Source organism: Mesoplodon mirus, assembly GCF_964341445.2.
Source record: "Mesoplodon mirus genome assembly, chromosome: 2".
Classification (NCBI taxonomy): domain Eukaryota; kingdom Metazoa; phylum Chordata; class Mammalia; order Artiodactyla; family Ziphiidae; genus Mesoplodon; species Mesoplodon mirus.
In genome coordinates, this window is record NC_138977.1 from 193213715 (window position 1) to 193234985 (window position 21271).

The window sequence follows — 21271 nt, forward strand, 5'->3', positions numbered from 1 at the left end:
CTGCATTCAAAGGCCACATGGATCTTAGAAATACAGGAACTCAAAGGAAGATCAAAGCAGGTGTGCCCTTTTCAAGGCTAAGCTCTAAATATGTGGTGTTTTGTCTGGCTTATTTCTATTGGCTCTTTGTCACCTAACAAAGAAAATCTGCTTTTGTTTTTAAAGTAATAATGCTGATGAAGATCAGATCAAGGATAAGCTGGAACAGTTGAGATGTCACTTTACATGGGAGTTGGTCATTAAAGACGATGAAATACCTGATTTAGAAAACAGGGTCTTGGACCAGATTGAGTTCCTAGACACCAAATACAACATAGGAATATACAACTTACTGGCCTATGTGAAACACCTGAGAGGCCAGAATGAGGAAGCCCTGAAGAGTTTGAAAGAAGCTGAAGACTTAACCCAGCAAGAACATGCCAACCAATCAGACGTGAGAAGTCTGGTTACCTGGGGTAACTATGCCTGGCTGTATTACCACATGGGCCGACATGCAGAAGCCCAGATTTACCTGGACAAGGTGAAGAACACTTGCAGGAAGCTTGCAAATTCCTCCAGCTACAGAATGGAGTGTCCTCAGATGGACTGTGAGGAAGGATGGGCCTTGCTGAAATGTGGAGGAGAGAATTATGAACGGGCCAAGGTCTGCTTTGAAAAGGCTCTGGAAGTGGACCCTGAAAACCCTGAATTCAGCACTGGGTATGCAATCACCGTCTATCGCCTGGAGAGCTTTCACAAAGAAGAACAAAGTCCTGGGCCATTGTGTCTGAATACCCTAAAACAGGCTATCAGGCTAAATCCAAAAGATGCATATATTAAGGTTCTCCTTGCCCTGAAGCTTCAAGCTGTAGGACAAGAAGCTGAAGGAGAAAAATACATTAAAGAAGCACTGACCAACGCGTCTTCAAAGATCTATGTCTTTCGATATATTGCCACGTTTTACCGAAGAAAAGGCTGTCTGGGTGAAGCTCTTCAGTTGTTAAAACTGGCCTTGGAAGCAACACCCTCCTCTGTCCTCCTACATCACCAGATGGGGCTTTGCTACAAGTCACAAATCATCCAAATAAAGAAAGCTACAAACTGGCAGCCTAAAGGACAGGATAAAGCAAACATCAACAGAATAATACAATCAGCCATACATCATTTTGAATTTGCTGTGCAACAAAAGCCCACATTTGAGTTTGCTTACATAGACCTGGCAGAAATGTACACAGAAGCAGGTGACTACAAAAAAGCTGAAGATGCTTATCAAAAGGTGTTATGCATGGAAGCACTCAACAAACATATGCTGCAACAGGTACATTTCCACTACGGCCGATTTCTGGAATATCAAAAAAAATCTGAAGTTGATGCAATCAGCCATTATTTAAAAGCGGTAAAAATAGAAAACACATCATTAGGAAGGGATAAAAGTATCAGTTCTTTGAAGAAATTGGCTTTAAAGAAACTTCAGAAAGATGCATCAGATATAGAAAGCTTGTGCATCCTTGGGTTCATCCACAAAGTAAAAGGAGAAATGAATGAAGCCCTGGAGTATTACGAGCAGGCCCTGAGGCTGGTTCCTGTCTTGGAGAACTCTGTGCTTGTGACCGACCCGTAGGCATTGAAATATGGACCACTCTTACATATCACTTGATTTTACGTCAACATATACTAATCATCTTTTCTGCTTGCTGCTTTCAGAAACATATTATGTAATTCACTGCAATGATGTAATCTTTGAACAATTACTCAAACCTGATAAAACATTGGTTGTATTGAGAAAATAGTGAAACAGACTACACAGGTCTCTGTGTGTGTGTGAGAGAGAGAGGAACAGAGAGAAGAACCATTTCTCTGTGAATGTTATATAGTAGAAAAAAGAAAGTTTGTTGAGTAGATCTGTAGCAAATAAAACACTGGCCTTGACATGGAACCAACCTAAATGTCCATCGACAGAGGAATGGATAAAGAAGATGTGGCACATATAAACAACGGAATATTACTCAGCCATAAAAAGAAACCAAATTGAGTTATCTGTAGTGAGGTGGATGGACCTAGAGTCTGTCAGACAGAGTGAAGTAAGTAAGAAAGAGAAAAACAAATACTGTATTCTAACTATATATGGACTCTAAAAAAAAATGATACTGATGAACCTAGCTGCAGGGCAGGAATAAAGATGTAGACATAGAGAATGGACTTGAGGACATGGGGTGGGAGGGGGAAGCTGGGGTACAGTGAGAGTAGCATCGACATGTATACACCACTGAATGTAAAATAGTTAGCTAGTGGGAAGCAGCAGCATAGCACAGGGAGATCAGCTCGGTGCTTGTGTCCACCTAGAGGGGTGGGGTAGGGAGGATGGGAGGGAGGCTCAAGAGGGAGGGGATATGGGGACATGTGTATGCATATGGCTGATTCACTTTGGTGTACAACAGAAACTAACACAGTATCCTGAAGCAGTTATACTCCAATAAAGATCTATTAAAAAAAACCACTGGACTTACATAAAATAAAATGTTCAGTTCATTCATTTTATTAATAAATAGTTTTCAGTGCTAGATACCAAAAATACTATGGTGATGTAGGGGAGGGAAAATTCTTTTTCCTCTACCCATTTTAGGTTCATTGGCTTGGGCCTTAACTGAAAAAAGACAGATTAACAAGAGAAAAACAAACAAGTTTATTAACACTGCATCAGGCATACACAGGGGAGTACCCAGTGATGAGTAATTCAAAGGGGTGGGTTTACACAGCATTCTAACAAACAAACAATACATTTTTAGAGAAGTGATAAGGTAAAGGCAAAGAACTTTAGTTTCTAAGTGGCAAATTATAGGAAGGCAAATATATGAGGGAAACTAATGGAAGATAATAGCCTGCTTATAAGGTTTGTGATGTATATTTTTCTGTTTTTGTGTCTCTGGGTTGATTAGAGACTAGAGTTGTCTCAGGTGATTAACTTCTGTCATTCCTGGTAGAGGAGGAGAGACATTTTTTTCAGGCAGATGGGGGAGAGCAGAGAGCTTTCCTTATATCTGCTTCTTTTCAACTGCCTTTAGCTCAAAATAATCCTATGGCAAGGTGGCATATTTGGGGGTGGCATATTCTACTACCCCTCAGTGAAACAAAGCAGACATTTTCCCCAAACCTCATGCAGCTTACAATCTAGTAAGAAAGACAGTAAAACAAATACACAGTCCATTAAAGGTCAGCTTTCCCCATGAAGATGTTTGAAATTTAATTCATTGTCAAACTGTGCCAAGTAGCTTCTCTTGTTTTATGCCATTTTGTTTGAAGTGCTATTGATTCAGTCATTTGCTGGTATTGACATTTCTCCGAAGAAGATATACAGATTGCCAACAAACACATGAAAGGATGCTCAACATCACTAATCATTAGAGAAATGCAAATCAAAACTGCAGTAAGGTATCACCTCACACCAGTGAGAATGGCCATCATCAAAAAATCTACAAACAATAAATGCTGGAGAGGGTGTGGAGAAAAGGGAACCCTATCGCACTGTTGGTGGGAATGTAAGTTGATACAGCCACTATGGAGAACAGTATGGAGGTTCCTTAAAAAACTACAAATAGAACTACCATACGACCCAGCAATCCCACTACTGGACATATACCCTGAAAAAACCATAATTCAAAAAGAGTCATGTACTACAATGTTCATTGCAGGTCTATTTACAAGTGCTAGGACATGGAAGCAACCTAAGTGTCCTTTGACAGATGAATGGATAAAGAAGATGTGGCACATATACACAATGGAATATTACTAAGCCATAAAAAGAAACGAAACTGAGTTATTTGTAGTGAGGTGGATGGACCTAGAGTCTGTCATACAGAGTGAAGTAAGTCAGAAAGAGAAAAACAAATACCGTATGCTAACACATATATATGGAATCTAAAAAAAAAAATGGTTCTGATGAACCTAGGGTCAGGACAGGAATAAAGACACAGATGTAGAGAATGGACTTGAGGACACAGGCAGGGGGAAGGGTAAACTGGGACGAAGTGAGAGAGTAGCATTGACATATATACACTACCAAATGTAAAATAGATAGCTAGTGGGAAGCAGCTGCATGGCACAGGGAGATCAGCTCGGTCCTTTGTAACCACTTAGAGAGGTGGGATAGGGAGGGTGGGAGGGAGGGAGACACAAGAGGGAAGCGATATGGGGATATATGCATATGTATAGCTGATTCACTTTGTTATAAAGCAGAAACTAACATACCATTGTAAAGCAATTATACTCCAATAAAGATGTTAAAAAGAAAAAGAAAAAAGAAATATTAAAAGGATGCTACGGGCTTCCCTGGTGGCGCAGTGGTTGAGAGTCTGCCTGCCGATGCAGAGGACATGGGTTCGTGCCCGGGTCCGGGAAGATCCCACATGCCGCGGAGTGGCTAGGCCCGTGAGCCACGGCCGCTGAGCCTGTGCGTCCGGAGCCTGTGCTCCACAACGGGAGAGGCCACAACAGTGAGAGGCCCGCATACCGCAAAAAGAAAAAAAACAAAACGAAAAAAACAAAAGAAAAGAAAAGGATGCTAAAGGATCTGAGAGACCGTCTGCAGCAATCATCTTTGATTATGACATTTTATTAATAGACAATGCACAACAAATAATGTTTTTAAAAGGAAAATTAAGGAACCAATGTTATTGTTTTTTCATTCTTGTGTGTGTCTGGGAGGAAGATGTATGAATTTCCTATGTGGCTCTAATAAATTACCACAAACTTGGTGGCTTAAAACCACACTCATTTATTATCTTACAGTTGTAGAGATGAGAAGTCTGAAATTGGTTTCATTGGCCTGAAATCAAGGTGTTGGCACAGTCAAATTCCCTCCAGAGGCTCTAGGGGACAATTCTTTTGGTACCTTTTCCAGATTCTGGAGGCTGCCTCTATTTCCTGGTGCAGACCCCTAATCCACAGAAAATACAAGTCCCCAGGGAATTCCCAGAAATATTGGGCAAGGCTTTGGATTTCTACTGAAACTCTATAGGAAATGAAGTGAGCAAAATTTATATCATTGAGGGGCAGGCATCAGAGTTACATAGAAGCAATTTTCACAACTTCCTTATCACTAAAACATGAGATTTATTAGATTAACAAAAACATAACTTAAAGTGCTTGTGTTGGTGGGAGGAGGCTGTAAGGTACTTAAATAAGTCTAACCACTGCCAACTCCCCGAGTCAGAAATATTAAAGGTAAATAATTATTGGATAAGTGGTCAATTCTCAACTAGGCAGTTTTTCCCAGGTATTGTTATACATCGTTTGTACCCAGAAAGCAGAGCTCATTAATGTAAAATAAATCTCTGGATTATGTAATGTGTTTGTGTGAGATGTGTTTGACAATCTCCAGAGATCACATTTACTTAGTGTGTCTTATAACCTAATACCACCTCTCTCTCCCATCCTTCCCAACTCTGGAAGAGGTCTCTGCACTTCCCGGAGCTCAGTAAAACTAAAATGTGTGACAGCCTGGATGTTTGCAGAGAAAAACAACAAGCAGCAAATCCAGGAAAACAGATGCTCTTTGGTACTAAAGATACTATTGCCAAGCTTACAAATGAACATATCCAGGGATTACCAAGCGGTAACTGACAGCTTTAAGTTGACAGCTGAATTTCAGGAGCTTGTTACTCCCACGGAAATGACTGACAGAACCTCAGTCGGTGTCCTGATTTAGAGCTCCCCCCAAGTGCCCAGCGGGGCTCTCTCATGTACCCTGAATCAAGCCAAGCCATAGCTCCTGCCATTCACTACTATTATAGGTGCCCCAGCCCAAGTCCTTGCTAATTGCTGTCTACACACCACCACAGGCTCTGCCTCCTTGAGGATCATCCTGGCCACCAATGTCTCCATTCTCACGACGCTGCTAGAGCTGGAACGGCATTGGGACTAAAAGCCTCTACCCTACAGCCTGCCCCAGCTTGAGCTGCCCACCCTCAGTCTGTGTCCATAGCTCTGTATCTTGTCCCCAGCCACACCAAATGTGATACAGGCACCTCCACTTTGAAGCCCATGCTGAAGGGAGTACGCCTTCACTGCCATTCCCCTGGAGAGCAATCCTTTCACCCAGGCCATCTCTTGAACTCCAGTACCACCCCCAACTTCCCTTGATCTGTATCCACTTTCCCTGTCCTACCTAAAGTCCACCTCCTCTCTCTTTCGGGCTGTGCTGGGAAGACTAATTCAAATACATTAGGTATATACATGAGGGTATTACTTACATGATTCTCAACTGTGGGGAAGAGAGAAGAGGAGGATTTTGCCCCTCCGGACAAAAACAACAACAACAGCAAAAGAAGTTGGATTTAGCATTATATGGAGACAATTTCATTTGTCACAACTGCAGGGTGCTACTGACATCTAGTGGAGAGATGCAAGATTGCTGCTTAAACATCCTAAACTGTCAGTAGTGCCAAGGTTCAGAAACTCTGGCTTGTATCTATTCCTTGGACGAGTTATTACTTAAGTTTCAGTTTCCCAAGCAGACTTTTGATCAGTTGCCAAGTTTCATGTTCTACTTCTCTTTTTCTCTACTTGCTGTGTTTCACAGGTTGATGAGAATAAATCCAGAAGGTAATACATGATTAATCTTCCCAAGAATCCACCCAATCCAACAGTCTGTGAAAAAAAGACTGATATTCAAATTCCATCCAATATTTTCAGCATGTTCAACACCTACTCAACAGTCGGGTCTTTGCTTCTTCTCAATCCTGAAAGTGTATATTCCTTTAAAATTTTTATAGACGGTTTTTGTCTTTCTGAATTTGAATTCCTAAACAATATAAGTTGATAACCAGGATCTTTTTTTCCCTTTTGATTTTTATCATTGATTGTTTAGCTGCTGTCCATGCAAACCTTAATAAGCAAAGACCATCTCTTGGCCCAGATACAGCTAAAAGAAAGGAAAGGAAAGGAGTAGGAACAAGGAAGAAAAAACACTACCTACGCACTGGACATTTGTTCAAACAGAGCTCTATTAAATGTTCTACATCCTTAGGAAGGAGGAAATTCTGGGCTTATTTTTCTACCTCCAAATAAACCATTCAGTACTTTTTCTAAAATGTGGCTTCCCACTTAAACATTCCAACAGCCTACACACCCACCGCATCCACATTACCGCTCCAGCCTCACTTCTTAGGACGTTTTCCCTGCTCTCTGCACTCCAACCACACCATCTGCGCTTGCCAAGTATGCTTGCACCTCCAGGCCTTTGCACTTACCGTTCCCCCAGCCTGGAACGCTCTTCCTTAGCCCCATATCTACAGTGCTCATTCGTTCACCCCCTTCAGATCTTTGCTCAACTGTCACGTTCTCAGTGAAACCTTCCCTCACCAAGATATTTATAACAGCAAGACACCTTGCACTCCAACCTTCTCTCTGCTTTTTCTCCATAGCACCACCTAACAAGAAATGTTTTATATGTTCTTTATCTTTACCTCTCACACTACAAACTAACTCCAAACAAATAGGAGAGTAATAAAATCACAAACGCACAACTAACTACACTTCTGTACCTACACTGTTAGCCATGTTTAACGTGATTCTGGGGAAGCAAGAACTGACTTTATCTACAGGCCCCTCTTTCCAGCAAAACTGAATGAAAAAGTCAGCACTTTTAAAACCAGTGACCACATAGCAAAAACTGTACATCACTGTCCATTCATTTCAAAGCAAAGTGACTAGGATGGTAGAAAAGTGATAAGCTGGTGCCTTTTAAACGTTTCGATGATGAACACGTTTTCTCAAAGTTTGAGAATTACCTCCACTCTCTGTGCACAACCAGGAACAAAATGCAGAAGACGGTGAATGGGGTAGGGCTTGCCCCTTGTCTCTTTTATTCCCAGCTATATTGACAGGGCCTTCAGCAATGTCTGGCTTTTAGCAGTTATTTAATAAAACTGGTTGAAGGAATGAATGGTTGAATTCGAAGGGGACAAAATTTTTAGTGTATTGGCATTCGCTATTTTCCGCTTAGATTCCTAATACCACCTCGACTTTATTGGGACCTTATTATAGGAAGCTCGGTTGGCAAGGGCATGGAAGGCAAGGGAACTTTCACACAATTGTGGGTGGGGGGTGTATAAACCTCTTTGCAAAGCTATTCGGCAACAGCTACCAAAATGTTGAATGTATACACATTTTGGCCCCCGAATTTCTCTAGATTTACCCAATGGAAATCATGGCACAAGTGCAGGGCACTGCACCTGTGTTGGCTGAATCAAGACTTGAGTTCCAGCCTAGGACGCAGAAAGCTGTAAAGCGCATCGCCTCCACCCAACCAAAACAACGCTGAGCAATCTCCTGTCATTTTAGTTAAAACAACAACAACAAACAACCACGCCCAAGAAAGCTAATCTTGAGGCAAGTGGACTCAGCGAGGCAGGTGAGAGCCAATACCGAAGTCTCGAGGCCCAGCTGTAAATTCCACCCCGAACGACCCCGCGCTGCGCAAACCTCTCACTGCCACGCCTCAGCCGGCTCCGGGGCCCACTCAACTACCTCTTCCACAAGTTTCTGTTTTCCGGGGCTGGACTCCGCCTAGTCGGGGATCAGTTTCACTTTCTAGTTTCCTCTTCCCGCTCTGGTCCTGCCTTGAACAAAGCGGCCGCCCGCGCGCGTGCGGACTAGCGCTGCGGTCATCCCGCTCGCGCGCGCGCGCGCGCACACGCAGGCGGCCGCTCAGTCCGCGCAGCAGCCGATCGCTGAGGAGAGAAGCGGAGAGGACCGGCGCCTCCCAAGACGGCCACAGAGCCCAGCCACCATGAGGTGAGGGCTTCTGTCCGCTTCTTCTCCCCAACTCCGTGGGGCCTTTGTGGCACACCCGCGTTTCTCGCGTATTCCATTTCCAACACAGCACTGCGGCCTTTGAAGGGGCCGAGCCCGGCCGCCGGGCATCTGCGTTGGGGACGCTCCCCGGGAGCCCCGTCCGGGTCCGGGACGGCTGAAGGCGGGCCTGCGGGGGAGGGTGGCCGAGCGGACCCTTCTTTCGGGCCCCGGGCGTCCGCGGTCGGGACTGTCGGGCCGGGGGGCGGCGGGGCTGGGGGTGCCGGGCGACGCGTCCCACGGGCCTGTCACCTCCCTGCGGCTCTGGTCGTCGCCGGCCCCGGGCCGGTGCGGGCGTCTTCTGCGTGGCCGGTGCCCGCAGGCCGCAGCCCCCGGCGTCACACGCGTCCGCCCCTGCCATTTTGCCTTCTGATTCCTGGGTCTGACCTCCCCCGTCCTTTGTACCGTGGACAGATTGTTCTTGTTCCACTCCATCCACCGTTTTATGAGGCTTTCTTTCTCGTCTCCTTGACTGGCGTGTGGTGGGTGGTCCTTGGCTGACCCATGTAATCCAGTCCCCTGCCCTGCACGTGGGTAGTTAACGGTCTCCCTTGGGAAGCTGAGGAGTGGGAGATTCCGACCTTGGGCCCCTGAAGCCCGTAGAGCCCTTTGTTCTAAATCCTGACTTTGACCACCTATGAGTTGGGTGACCCAAAGCAAAGTTTCTTCAGTTCGGTGGGTCTGTTTCTTGTCTATAAAAATTGATAGCATCCATCTCTTAGGACTGTAGAAGGGGTTGTTGACTGATGCCTGGCACAAAATATTTGCAAATGTTGACTATAAAAATATTTAATAAATGCCTCACTTCTACCATTTGTAAGAAGGGAGGGAGGTGGGAAGTATCAGGAAGGGGCCTGAAGAAACAGGGAAGGAACGGCGGGTGCACTGTATGTGGATGCAGGTTGGTGTGGAAGAGGGGTGGACCCCATTGGGCACTAACTGTCTCCCAAGAAAAATGGAAGACTACTCCTTCCTGGCAAAAAGCAAAAACAAAAAACACCCCTCCCCCCCACACAAAATTACCTGAAGGTAGATGTTGCCTCTTCAGACACAATAACCTCTCTCTGCCAGCTTCCCAGAGACAAAGTTTAAAAATTAAGTAGACAGAGTTGAAAAAGTAGAACTTGTCATAGTGTCCAGTTGTGCATAAATTCCATAGAGTGTGGGCAAAGCACTTACATGGCTAACTGAATGTCCCTTGGAGATCTCACAGCCACATCATAATGCCTGGGGCAGCCCTCCGACCTCATCGTCCTTGTGCAGAGGCAGATGTTCATTTTACTCTGTGGTTGGGCAGAGGGCTGGTAAGCCCATGTTGGATAGGGAAGACTGAAGTGGCAGAAAATTTGGAGCCGTTAGCAAGATGGGAAGAGCTAGCAGGATTCCCTCATCTGAAATTCAGGTGCTTTTTTTCTTTAATGCTAGGCTCATGCCTCTGGGCTGGAAATGCCAGAAGCTACCAGTATATAACTGCATTCACTCAACAAATATTTATTATTGAGTTTCTCTTATATGCCTGAAGGCACAGATGCTGGGGACACAGAGGTGAAAAACATAAAACTGGAGTAAGGTCCTTATTCTCATTTAAATGGGAGAAATAGGGAACCAAGAATAAATGAGTAAATAATCAACATAACTCAGAAAGTGATAAGAGCTATAAGGAAAATAAAATAGGGCTAAGAGAGTGACCTAGAATGGAGGGGGTTATTTTAGATAGCTCTACCACAGGCGGCCTCTTGGGTAAGGAATAGTTGAGCTGAGTGAAAGGAAGGAGCTAGTCATACAAAGATCTAGGAGCAGAGCTTTTTAAGTAGAGTAAAAACAACAGGTGTAAAAGTCCTTGAACTTATATGTTCAAGATAGGAAGAAGGTCAGTATGTCTAAAACACAGATCATGAGGAGGAGAGTAGGAGAAGACAAGGTTGGGTGGGGAGACAAGTCCAGCTCCTTTAGGGACTTGTAAGACATGGCAAAGGCTAGATTAAAATCTAAGGGTGTTGGGAAGCTATTGGGAGATTTTAAACCAGGAGACTGACGTAATCTGATTTACATTTTCAAAAGTTTACTAATCCTGTATGGGGACCAAGAGTGGAAACAGAGACCAGATTTTTGCCACAGCTCAAAGGAAAGGTAATAGTCTTTCCTATTTTCCTAGACTAGCAGTGGAAATGGAAAAAAGTGGATGGATTTGAGATGTATTTGGGTGATAGAATTAACAGGACTTCCTCTTGGATTGGATGAGAGGTTGAAAGAAGAATAGGAATCAAAGATGACTCCTAGGTTATTTGGCCTGTGGGACTAAGAGGTACCAAACAAGGTGGGGAAAAGCAAGGGAGGAACAGGCTCAAGGAACCCAGATTTCTAGAATTTCTGTATTTACTTGAGATGCCAACTGAACTTCTAATTGAAGATGTAAACTAAAAGATAAGTCTGGAATTCAGGGGAGAGATCAGAAATAGAAGAAATACCTTGGAAGATCATCAGCATATACATCTTTGGATTATGGAAAAAAAGGTATTTTAATTCCCTTACATTAATAATGATGATAATTATATCTTGGATAACTAAGATTTTTGTCCTTCCTTCAGATCACTTTTAATACATTTCCAGCCAGCTCTTTTGTTATTTGAAAGAATCATTAATCACCCTCTCTGCCCCTCCACAGCGTGTCCTAGTGAGAAGCAGCTCCATCTCAAAACAACTCCAACAATGCAGAATGCTATGACTTTAGATTGAGGGCTCGTATTTGAAACCATTGTTTTCTTATCCTGAGACCTTTAACTGTCTGACATGTCTTTTCCAATGGGCAGTTACACAACCTCTTACCTGCTCTTTAAGCTGATCTAAAATCTCTTGTTTTCTTTTAAGTGCTTCCCAGGCAAAGTGAATTTTACATACATTAGACATATCCTATATTTTAAAGCAAAATATTCTTAAAAAAACTCCAATTTTTATGTGAAAGAGGTAATATAGCATTATGGTTAAAAGGCATAACCTTTTGTTTAAGTCAGGCAGAACTAGGTTTGAATCTGTGCTTGGACACTTTATAGCTGTGTAACCTTGGACATGTAATTTAAACTCTGTTTCCCAGTCCTCATCCATAAAATTGTGAAAATAATAAGACATTGTTATAAAAATTTAATGTAATTTGTGTAAAGTGCTTGGCACACTGCCTGACATGTGCAATGTGGCAAGTGAATGGTTTTTGGGGGTGTTTTTTTTGACCTCTCATCTGATTCTAGAAATATATTGTATAAGTGTACCATTTATACTATTGAGCTGAATCTGTAGTGAACCTAGGTCTTATGCATAAAGTTGTTTTCTCAAATATATCCTTGTTTGCCATTTAATTTAGCCCTCACTGTGAATAAAATAGGGAAAATTTCAAGTTAGAGTAGAGGTCTAGCCTCTTGGGCTTGTGGCTTTTTTATACATTAAGGTTTATAGGCCCAGTGTCTTCAACTGTCCTATCCCACGCAGTAACCACTAGTCATACATGACTATTCAAATTAATTAAAAGTAAATATAAAAAGCAGTTCATTGGTCATCCTAGCCACATTTCAAGTGATCAGTGGTCACATGTGGCTAGTGTCTATCACATTGTTCAGCACATATAAGAACATTCCCATTGTGGCAGGAAGTTCTGTTAGAAAGCTCTGGTCTAGAACCTGCAATCACTAAAATGTGGGACCTGTATATATGTGTTTATATGTATATATAGACCACATGAGAAAGAGAATAAATATGAAAAAATTATAAAATTAAAATTAGTATTTCTAAGTGAACGTAAATGTCTACTAAATATAATACTAAGTTAGCTATTAATGTTTAAATTTAGTATTTATAAAATTAGAAAACATTTCATGAAATATATGATTAGATTATAAATATGAAGTGGTTTTATTTTTCTAATCACTACTACTAATTGTATAATTAGTCCAGTTCTCTGACTCTTCTGCCACTTTTGGCTATTAGGACAGCCTCTTTCCAGTTCCTAAAGACTCAGCCCAATTCATTTTAAAACCTCAATCTCATATTTGATTCAAAGCACTCTTCTCTTCCTTCCCAACTCCCAGAAAATATTGATAAAGGTGCTGTGAAGAATAGGAAAATGTGATAGACTAGACTTTAGGATGGCAGGCAGATGCAGCTTCAGCTAAAGTGGTCAGGGGTAGCCTTCTTTGAAGAGCTGAGATTTGAGCCAAGACCAGAATTATGAGAATAAGTAAACCCTAGTACTCTCTTAGGAAGAATTCACATAGTGAGGGAATAAAAAGCAGGTACAAATGCCCTGACGTAGGTGCATACTTGGCATAAGAAATAATAAACAATAAAATTTTGTAAAGGCTTGTATGACTGGAGTGCAGTGAGCATGAGGAAAGTGGTACAAAATGATGTTAGAGAAGTAGACATGGGCCAGATGGTAAAGGGCATAGTAACCATGGTTAGGAGTTTGGGGCTGGAGATAAAGATTTGAGTAGTATTAACAATGTATAGTTTCACTCTGCTTCATATTCCATCCTCACAATTATCCCCATCTCTCCCACAAGCATCATTTTCTCCCTTAATAGTGGGTCATTTCCCTTTGACATATCATTAAGTCATTAAAAATATGATTGAAAAAATTTTTGACAATTTCCTCAGATTTGCCTCTGTTTCTCTACTCCCTTCATAGTAAAATTCCTTGAAGGAGTGACCTATATTCCCCATATCCACTTCTTCTCCTCTTCTCATTATCCCCTCTACCCACTCCAGTAATATTTCCATCCCTACCGTTCTGTTAAAACATCAAGTTCCCCCACAACTTTACTCCTCCCAAAACAGTGATCTCTGTCCTCATTTTCTCAACCTCTTAGGATCATTGTGCACATTAAACATTTATCTCTCTTTTTTCGAAATCAACATTTTCTTCCTTAGGCTTTCATGACACCAGATTTCTTGGTTTATCTGCTCCCCTACTGATTATTAAGATTAGAAAGGGGCAATTGAGTTGAAGTAAGATCTCAACAATGAAAAGGAGGAAGTCATAAAAGATCTTAGGACAGAATGGTCTAAGCCAGTGCTTCTCAACCAGGGTGATTTTTGCCCCCCCCCCAGGGGACATTTGGTGATGTCTGGAGACAGTTTTGGTTGTCACCACTGGAGGAATGCTAGTTACATCTACTGGGTCAAGGCCAGGGATGCTACTAAATATCCTGCAATGCACAGGTCAGCCCCAACAAAAAGAATTCCTTGACAATCATAACTAAAGTACACCACCACCACCACCACATAATCCCATTACTCTGACTTTTTTTTCTTAACACTTATTACTATCTGGAATTATGTCGTCCATTGATTTGTTTACATGTTTATTTTCTGTCAACCCCTTTTGTTCCCTCCTCTCCTATAATAGAATTACCATGCAGAAAAGGCCTTTTTCTGTCTTGCTCATTACTATATTCACTACAGCCAGCATATTGCCTGGCATGTATGACATGAGGTGATCAATAAATGTTTCCTTTTTTTTTTTCATTTATTTGGCTGCATTGGGTCCTAGTTGCGGCACACGGGATCTTCGTTGTGGCATGCAGGATCTTTCGTTGTGGCACGTGGGCTCTTTATTGTGGCATGCGGGTTTCTCTCTAGTTGTGGTGCATGGACCCCAGGGTGTGCGGGCTCAGTAGTTGCAGCGTGCGGGCTTAGTTGCCCCGCGGCATGTGAGATCTTAGTTCCCCAACCAGGGATCGAACCCGCATCCCCTGCATTGAAAGGCGGATTATTAACCACTGGACCACCAGGGAAGTCCCCAATAAATGTTTCTTGATAGAAATACTATAGTTCCCATAAACATTTATACAAATATGCATACATACATATAAGGAGGAGAGTCCTGTACACAGCATAAAGGGAAATACACACACACTGTTCATTATTCATCCGAAAATTAGAGAGAAGCCTTAAGTAGCTTTTTTTTTTCTGTAAATTTCTTTCAACCCTTAATTGTGGCCAATTGTAGATCTAGAAAGTCTTTCCTGACTGCCTCACCATGACCATCAGCAAAACAAGCAAAACTAGGTATATTAATCAGGATTTTGTCAGTTGCAGACAGGAGAAACCCAGTTCAAACTGGCTTAAGCAAAAAGAGAGATATTTCCTTAAAACAGTAGAAGTCCAGGGATGGATAGGGTGATCCAGGTATTTAGTCAGCACCACAAGCAATCTGTCTTTATTCCTGTCTAAGCCTTGCTTTCCTCTATGTTTGATTCTTTCTCAGGCAGGCTGTCCCCAAGAGTTTGGAAAGATGGCCACCAGCAACTCCAGCTTATATTCTACAAGCTTAAAATTTTTGGAAGAGAGTTCCAGCAAAGCCCCATTTCAGCAAAATTATATTTTAATTGGATTATCTCTGAATATATCACTGGGTCCAAGGAATGGCTGGAATATGTGTGCTTTCCTACAGACTGGAGGAAAGTGTAGACAGCCTGTCTCAGATCACATGGACTGAGAGTAGGGGGAGGTGTTCCACCAAATGAAGGCCCCAGATGTCCACAGCACTGGACTATGTGCCCTTCCTGAGTCACTTCCATGGAACTTTATTGGAATGCTGAGTTGTAATCGACTGTGTACTTATAAGCTCTGTATAAGCAGGGCTGTGTCTTATTCACAGTTACATCCCCAGGGTTATTCAGAAGATCTTGCACAGAAAAGCCTTTCAATAATGAATAAATACTTCCTGTCCCTTCCTTTCCCCTTCAGCTTCCTAATTTCAGAGATGAAACTAGGCCCTGCAGAGATAACACTGTGCTTCACACAAAGGGAGTTCAACAAATATTTGTGAAGTGAACATTAAGGGTAATGTTAAGTTAATAATAGGTGGTAGCCTTTATTTTTGCCCACAATCCTAAAGGTCAGAAGGATATAGCACATAACATCAAAACCTACTAACCCTCCTTTTGCTTTTTCCCCATTTTCTCTAAGTCTTTGTTATATCTCAAACTTATACTTCTTCCCGTCTCTTGGTATTCCTGTTCCTGTTCCTGTCTGACTCTGTGTCTTTTTTTTCTCTGTGGGGTTTCCTTTGTTTGTTTCTTTATTTCTCTGCAAAAATTATATATTCATGTGGCTTCTGTCTCCTTCAGTGTACTTCTTTTTCTTATTTCTCACCTTCTCCCCTCTCCCTTCACTACTCATAATACAGAAAAGAAATTTTTATGTTGTTTATTAACTGTGTATATATCTATTATTCTTAATTTTCAGAACTAGTAAATACGATATTTTAAATTCCCCTCTCTAAAAATAGGTGGTCCTTGTGGGTTAGTGACTGCCAAAAGGAAATAGATACCCTATAACATAGAAAATGCTGTCATCTCTCCAGAATTGGTTTTACAATAAATAATGTGAATTTAATGAAATATTTCTAGGACATAACTATACTAGTTTCCTCTGTATAGAGTTATAGAAACCTAGTGCTTTAACTGTAAGATCAAGTAGATAAAATATAGTTCTTTGCTTAACCTGTTTAAGATTTTAAAATTTATTTCCTTTATTTCTTCAAAAATTAAAAAGGATTTTATCTTTGACAGTGAAATTCCTAAGGACTCATTGAAGGCCATTCTGTTGGAGTTAGAATGTCACTTCACATGGAATTTACTTAAGGAAGACATTGATCTGTTTGATGTAGAAGATACAATTGGGCAACAGCTTGAATTTCTTACCACAAAATCCAGACTCACTCTTTATAACCTGTTGGCCTATGTGAAACACCTAAAGGGCCAAAATAAAGATGCTCTAGAGTGCTTGAAACAAGCAGAAGAAATAATACAGCGAGAACACTCGGACAAAGAAGAAGTACGAAGTCTGGTCACTTGGGGAAACTATGCCTGGGTTTATTATCACATGGACCAGCTTAAAGAAGCTCAGAAGTATATAGACAAGGTAGGGAACGTCTGCAAGAAATTGTCCAGTCCTTCTAACTACAAGTTGGAGCGTCCAGAGATTGACTGTGAGAAAGGGTGGGCACTCTTGAAATTTGGAGGAAAGTATCACCAAAAGGCTAAAGCAGCTTTTGAGAAGGCTCTGGAAGCAGAACCTGACAATCCAGAATTTAACATTGGCTATGCCATCACAGTATATCGGCTGGATGATTCTGACAGAGAAGGGTCTATAAAGAGCTTTTCTCTGGGCCCCCTGCGGAAAGCTGTTACCCTGAACCCAGATAATTCATATATTAAGGTTTTTCTGGCGCTGAAGCTTCAAGATGTACATGCAGAAGCTGAAGGGGAAAAGTATATTGAAGAAATCCTGGACCAAATATCATCCCAACCTTACGTTCTTCGTTATGCAGCCAAATTCTATAGGAGAAAAAATTCCTGGGACAAAGCTCTTGAACTTTTGAAAAAGGCCTTAGAGGCGACACCAACCTCTTCTTTCCTGCATCACCAAATGGGACTTTGCTATAGGGCACAAATGATCCAAATCAAGAAGGCCACTCGCAACAGACCTAAAGGAAAGGATAAACTGAAAGTTGATGAGCTGATTACATCAGCTATATTTCATTTCAGAGAAGCTGTGGAGCGAGATTCTATGTTTGCATTTGCCTACACGGACCTGGCCAACATGTATGCTGAGGGAAGCCAGTATAGCAATGCTGAAGACATTTTTCAGAAAGCTCTTCGTCTGGAGAACATAACTGATGATCACAAACATCAGATACACTACCACTATGGCCGCTTTCAGGAATTTCACTGTAAATCAGAAAATACTGCCATCCACCATTATTTAGAAGCCTTAAAGGTCAAAGACAGGTCATCTCTGCGTACTAAACTGACAAGTGCTGTAAAGAAATTGGCTGCCAAGAGACTTGGTCACAACGCTTCAGATGTGCAGAGTTTAAGTGCTCTAGGGTTTGTTTACAAGCTGGAGGGAGAAAAGAGGCAAGCTGCTGAGTACTATGAAAGGGCCCAAAAGATAGATCCAGAAAATGCAGAATTTCTTACTGCTCTCTGTGAGCTTCGACTTTCCATTTAAATACATACTCCAGGAAATTAGTTCTAAGCTTTTTTTCTCCATTTTGGTTTCTTATATTTTTGTTTATTGTTTTAATCCATTTTTCATTATAGAGCTAAGTTTTACTGTTATTTTGTACCTGGCATCATGCTAAATACTTTATATACTTAGTTATGATGAATCTTTTTTTTTTAACTAAAATACAGTAATCCATTGAGAAACAGCAAAATTCCGGCTGTTGTAACTTTATAAAGTATGGTCATTATGACTTTATGTCCTTTATCTCTGCTATTTATAATAATTTCTGATTAGATTTTGTGAAGTTTTCCATATTACTTCCTTATGCTGCGAGTATAATCCTACACAAACCTTTGACACCTAAGTCAGGAACAATCTTTTAGGAGTGCAAAATTATATTAGTTAAGCACGTAACTATGTAGCTTGCAAAAGATGGAAACTTCTAGTTACAGATGTTCTAACTTTGAGGATATTTAACCATCAACACGATAGTTACCTAAAGAATCCTCTTTGTTGGAAGAAAAAAGTTTATAATAGAAGTTTGTCATCCCTGATGACTTCAATCAAAGGAGAAAACACTAGAACATGAGAAAAAAGATTTCCCCATATACAGAACTTCAGGGACCCATGAGAAATCCAAAGTATTACCTCCCAAAATATTCATTAAGTAGCTAGAAATAGTGATGAGGAAAAAAATGAATAATGGAAAATTGTTAGTTTCAAATTTTTCTAGTTCTTTTAACTAGAAGAATAAACCTAAAGTTAATCTAGATGGAATTAATTTTATTCCTTCCAATTAAAATTGCAGTATTTTTAGGTTAAAATCATTGAGATAAAAAGCGGACCAATTGAGAAATTGGGAGAAATGATAAACAAATGGGTAAAGTAGATGCCCCTAACCTACATCCCTAGATTACCAAGATTTCAGTGATTTAGTTTTGGGTTTGGACTGGTTGGAATTCTCATCCACACAATTTCTGGCCTTTGGTTAACTGTTTTAGTATTCCAAAGTTACTTCTATGAAGCTTTTCCTTTTTTTTTTTTTTTTTTTTTTTTTTTTTTTTTTTTTTTTTTTTTTTTGCGGTATGCGGGCCTCTCACTGTTGTGGCCTCCCCCGTTGCGGAGCACAGGCTCCGGATGCGCAGGCCCAGCGGCCATGGCTCACGGGCCCAGCCGCTCCGCGGCATATGGGATCCTCCCAGACCGGGGCACGAACCCGTATCCCCTGCATCGGCAGGCGGACTCTCAACCACTGCGCCACCAGGGAGGCCCGAAGCTTTTCCTTTTGTCTGAAGTTTTTAGATTGACATGTTTTCCTGTAGATCCTCTAGGAATAGTTAAGCCCTATTTTCAGTTTTAATATCCACTTTGAAGGGTCACTGCTTATGGGCTTTTATCCCAGAGGACTTTTTAAATCGGAATGTTGCTAAAAGTGGCTTCTTTAATGTTGTTTCCTTGATTATAGACTACACAATTATATTTACCACCACAGTGCTAGTGGAAAAATATGCCATATGATTCTCCGTACCTTCAATGTAGCTCTTAAAACTACTGTAATATATACTGTATATATTCTCCATACCTCCTAAAACTACTGTGTGTGTTTTTTACTTTTTGTTACTATTTTTATTTTTTAAATTTCTATTATAGTTTTGATTATTATAGAAGTAATGAATTCTCATTGTAAAATTTCAAACAATACAGAAGTATATGAATTTAAAAGAGCACTTCCTTCACCCTACCCCAATTCCACATGCCCAAGGTAAACTGTTAATAATTTGATAGGTATCCCTCCAGATATTTGTTTCTCAGCATATTCAAGCATACATAAATACTGCAGTGTATCTCATGAATTAAATTTTTTTAATGTTTTACTTATCTCCCTGCTGGTTTTATTTATTTCGCTGATTTCACTTGTTTATTCAAGAATTAAGAACAGGCAAGGGAATGATCTTTAAGTATTTCAGTAATTCAGGACCGAAGTCCTAACCTATCAGTAGAAGCATTTGTCCTGTTTTGCAGCAAATAGCTTATTTTGTGGCAAGTCATTTTTTCCCATTGGGAATAATGTTACGATTAAGGTTATGTTCCCAAGTAGAGACTTCATACGTAATAAAATTACAGTTGTGATATCAAAACAAAGATACAACTATACAAGCCTCTCTATTTAAACAGACTTTAAGGTCTATTAAGTGATTTTAAGATCTACTAGATATTAAAATATTGAAATATATAAGAAGCATAACATACTAAGAAAGTATAAAATCAGCATATGAATAATACAACTGTATAAGTTGAACTAAATATTTATAATAACTTTAAATTTTGTCAGTATTGTGCTTGCCTTCCTAAACTTTATAACTATTTAGAGATACTTTCATAGACTCTTCAGTTTAAAAAAGACCTCAAAATTCACCTTTATTAATTAACCATTAAAATTTGAAGGTTGAATTATCTTCCTAAACGATAATTTTGTCTTCAGATAGTCCTTATTCTTAGAAATTTGGGACTTCCCTAGTGGTGCAGTGGTTAAGAATCCACCTGCCAATGCAGGGGACACGGGTTAGATCCCTGCTCCAGGAAGATCCCACATGCCGCGGAGCAACTAAGCCCGTGCACCATGACTACTGAGCCTGTACTCCAGAGCCTGCGAGCCACAACTACTGAAGCCCGCACGCCTAGAGCCTGTGCTCTGCAACAAGAGAAGCCACTGCAATGAGAAGCCCGCGTACCACAGTGAAGAGTAGCCCCCGCTCGCCACAACCAGAGAAAGCCCGCGTGCAGCGACGAAGACCCAATGCAGCCAAAAATAAATTTATTAAAAAAATAAAATTTGTTTCTGCCATTTAACTGAAGACTTCTAGCGTGTAGTTTACACATTTTGGTCTATCCTTAGGGACTTCAAAGATCTAATGCTTTTTAGAGATGACATTTTGTATTAGTTAAAACTCTTAATTGCAAATCAAAAAACTCAGCTAAACTGATCTAAACAAAAATGAAAATATAATGACTGATGTAATTTAATAGTCCAGGGGCAGCACTAATTTCAGATAAATTTGAAGGAATAAATGAATCACCAAATACATATGGCTGTTACGTGAAGTCAAGTGACACTGAGTAGCCAAAAACCAAATGTCTACTACACATATCTTAAAGTAATTGAAGACAATTGCCCTATGTCCCCTGAAACTTAAACATTCCATTTCCTTTCACCCACCCCCATAAGACATATTGCAGTCTCCTCCCCATCATGGTTATTTTGAATTCTCTCCAAATTGTCTTTATCCTTTGGCAATGATTTGTGCACAGGGTTTAACTTCATACCTAAAGTGAGGTTTTAGGACTCTGGTAGAATGATCCCTTATCTTTTCTATGAACTATATGTATATTAATGTAGCCAAAATAATAATATCCACTTCCTATCTACTTATGTGTA

At 40.8% G+C, this 21271-nt stretch overlaps 1 protein-coding gene across 1 annotated transcript in view; it reads left to right on the forward strand.

The window, feature by feature from the left end:
* Positions 1-18878, forward strand: part of IFIT5 (interferon induced protein with tetratricopeptide repeats 5) — a 30007-nt gene extending 11129 nt beyond the window's left edge. Inside the window, exons 2-5 of the mRNA XM_082643607.1 lie at positions 166-1596; positions 7982-8030; positions 8609-8772; positions 16395-18878. Of these exons, the coding sequence (XP_082499733.1) occupies positions 166-1596; positions 7982-8030; positions 8609-8772; positions 16395-17838 (3088 nt within the window). The 3' untranslated portion in view covers positions 17839-18878. The remainder of the gene's footprint in view (positions 1-165; positions 1597-7981; positions 8031-8608; positions 8773-16394) is intronic.
* The last annotated feature ends 2393 nt before the right edge of the window (positions 18879-21271 follow it).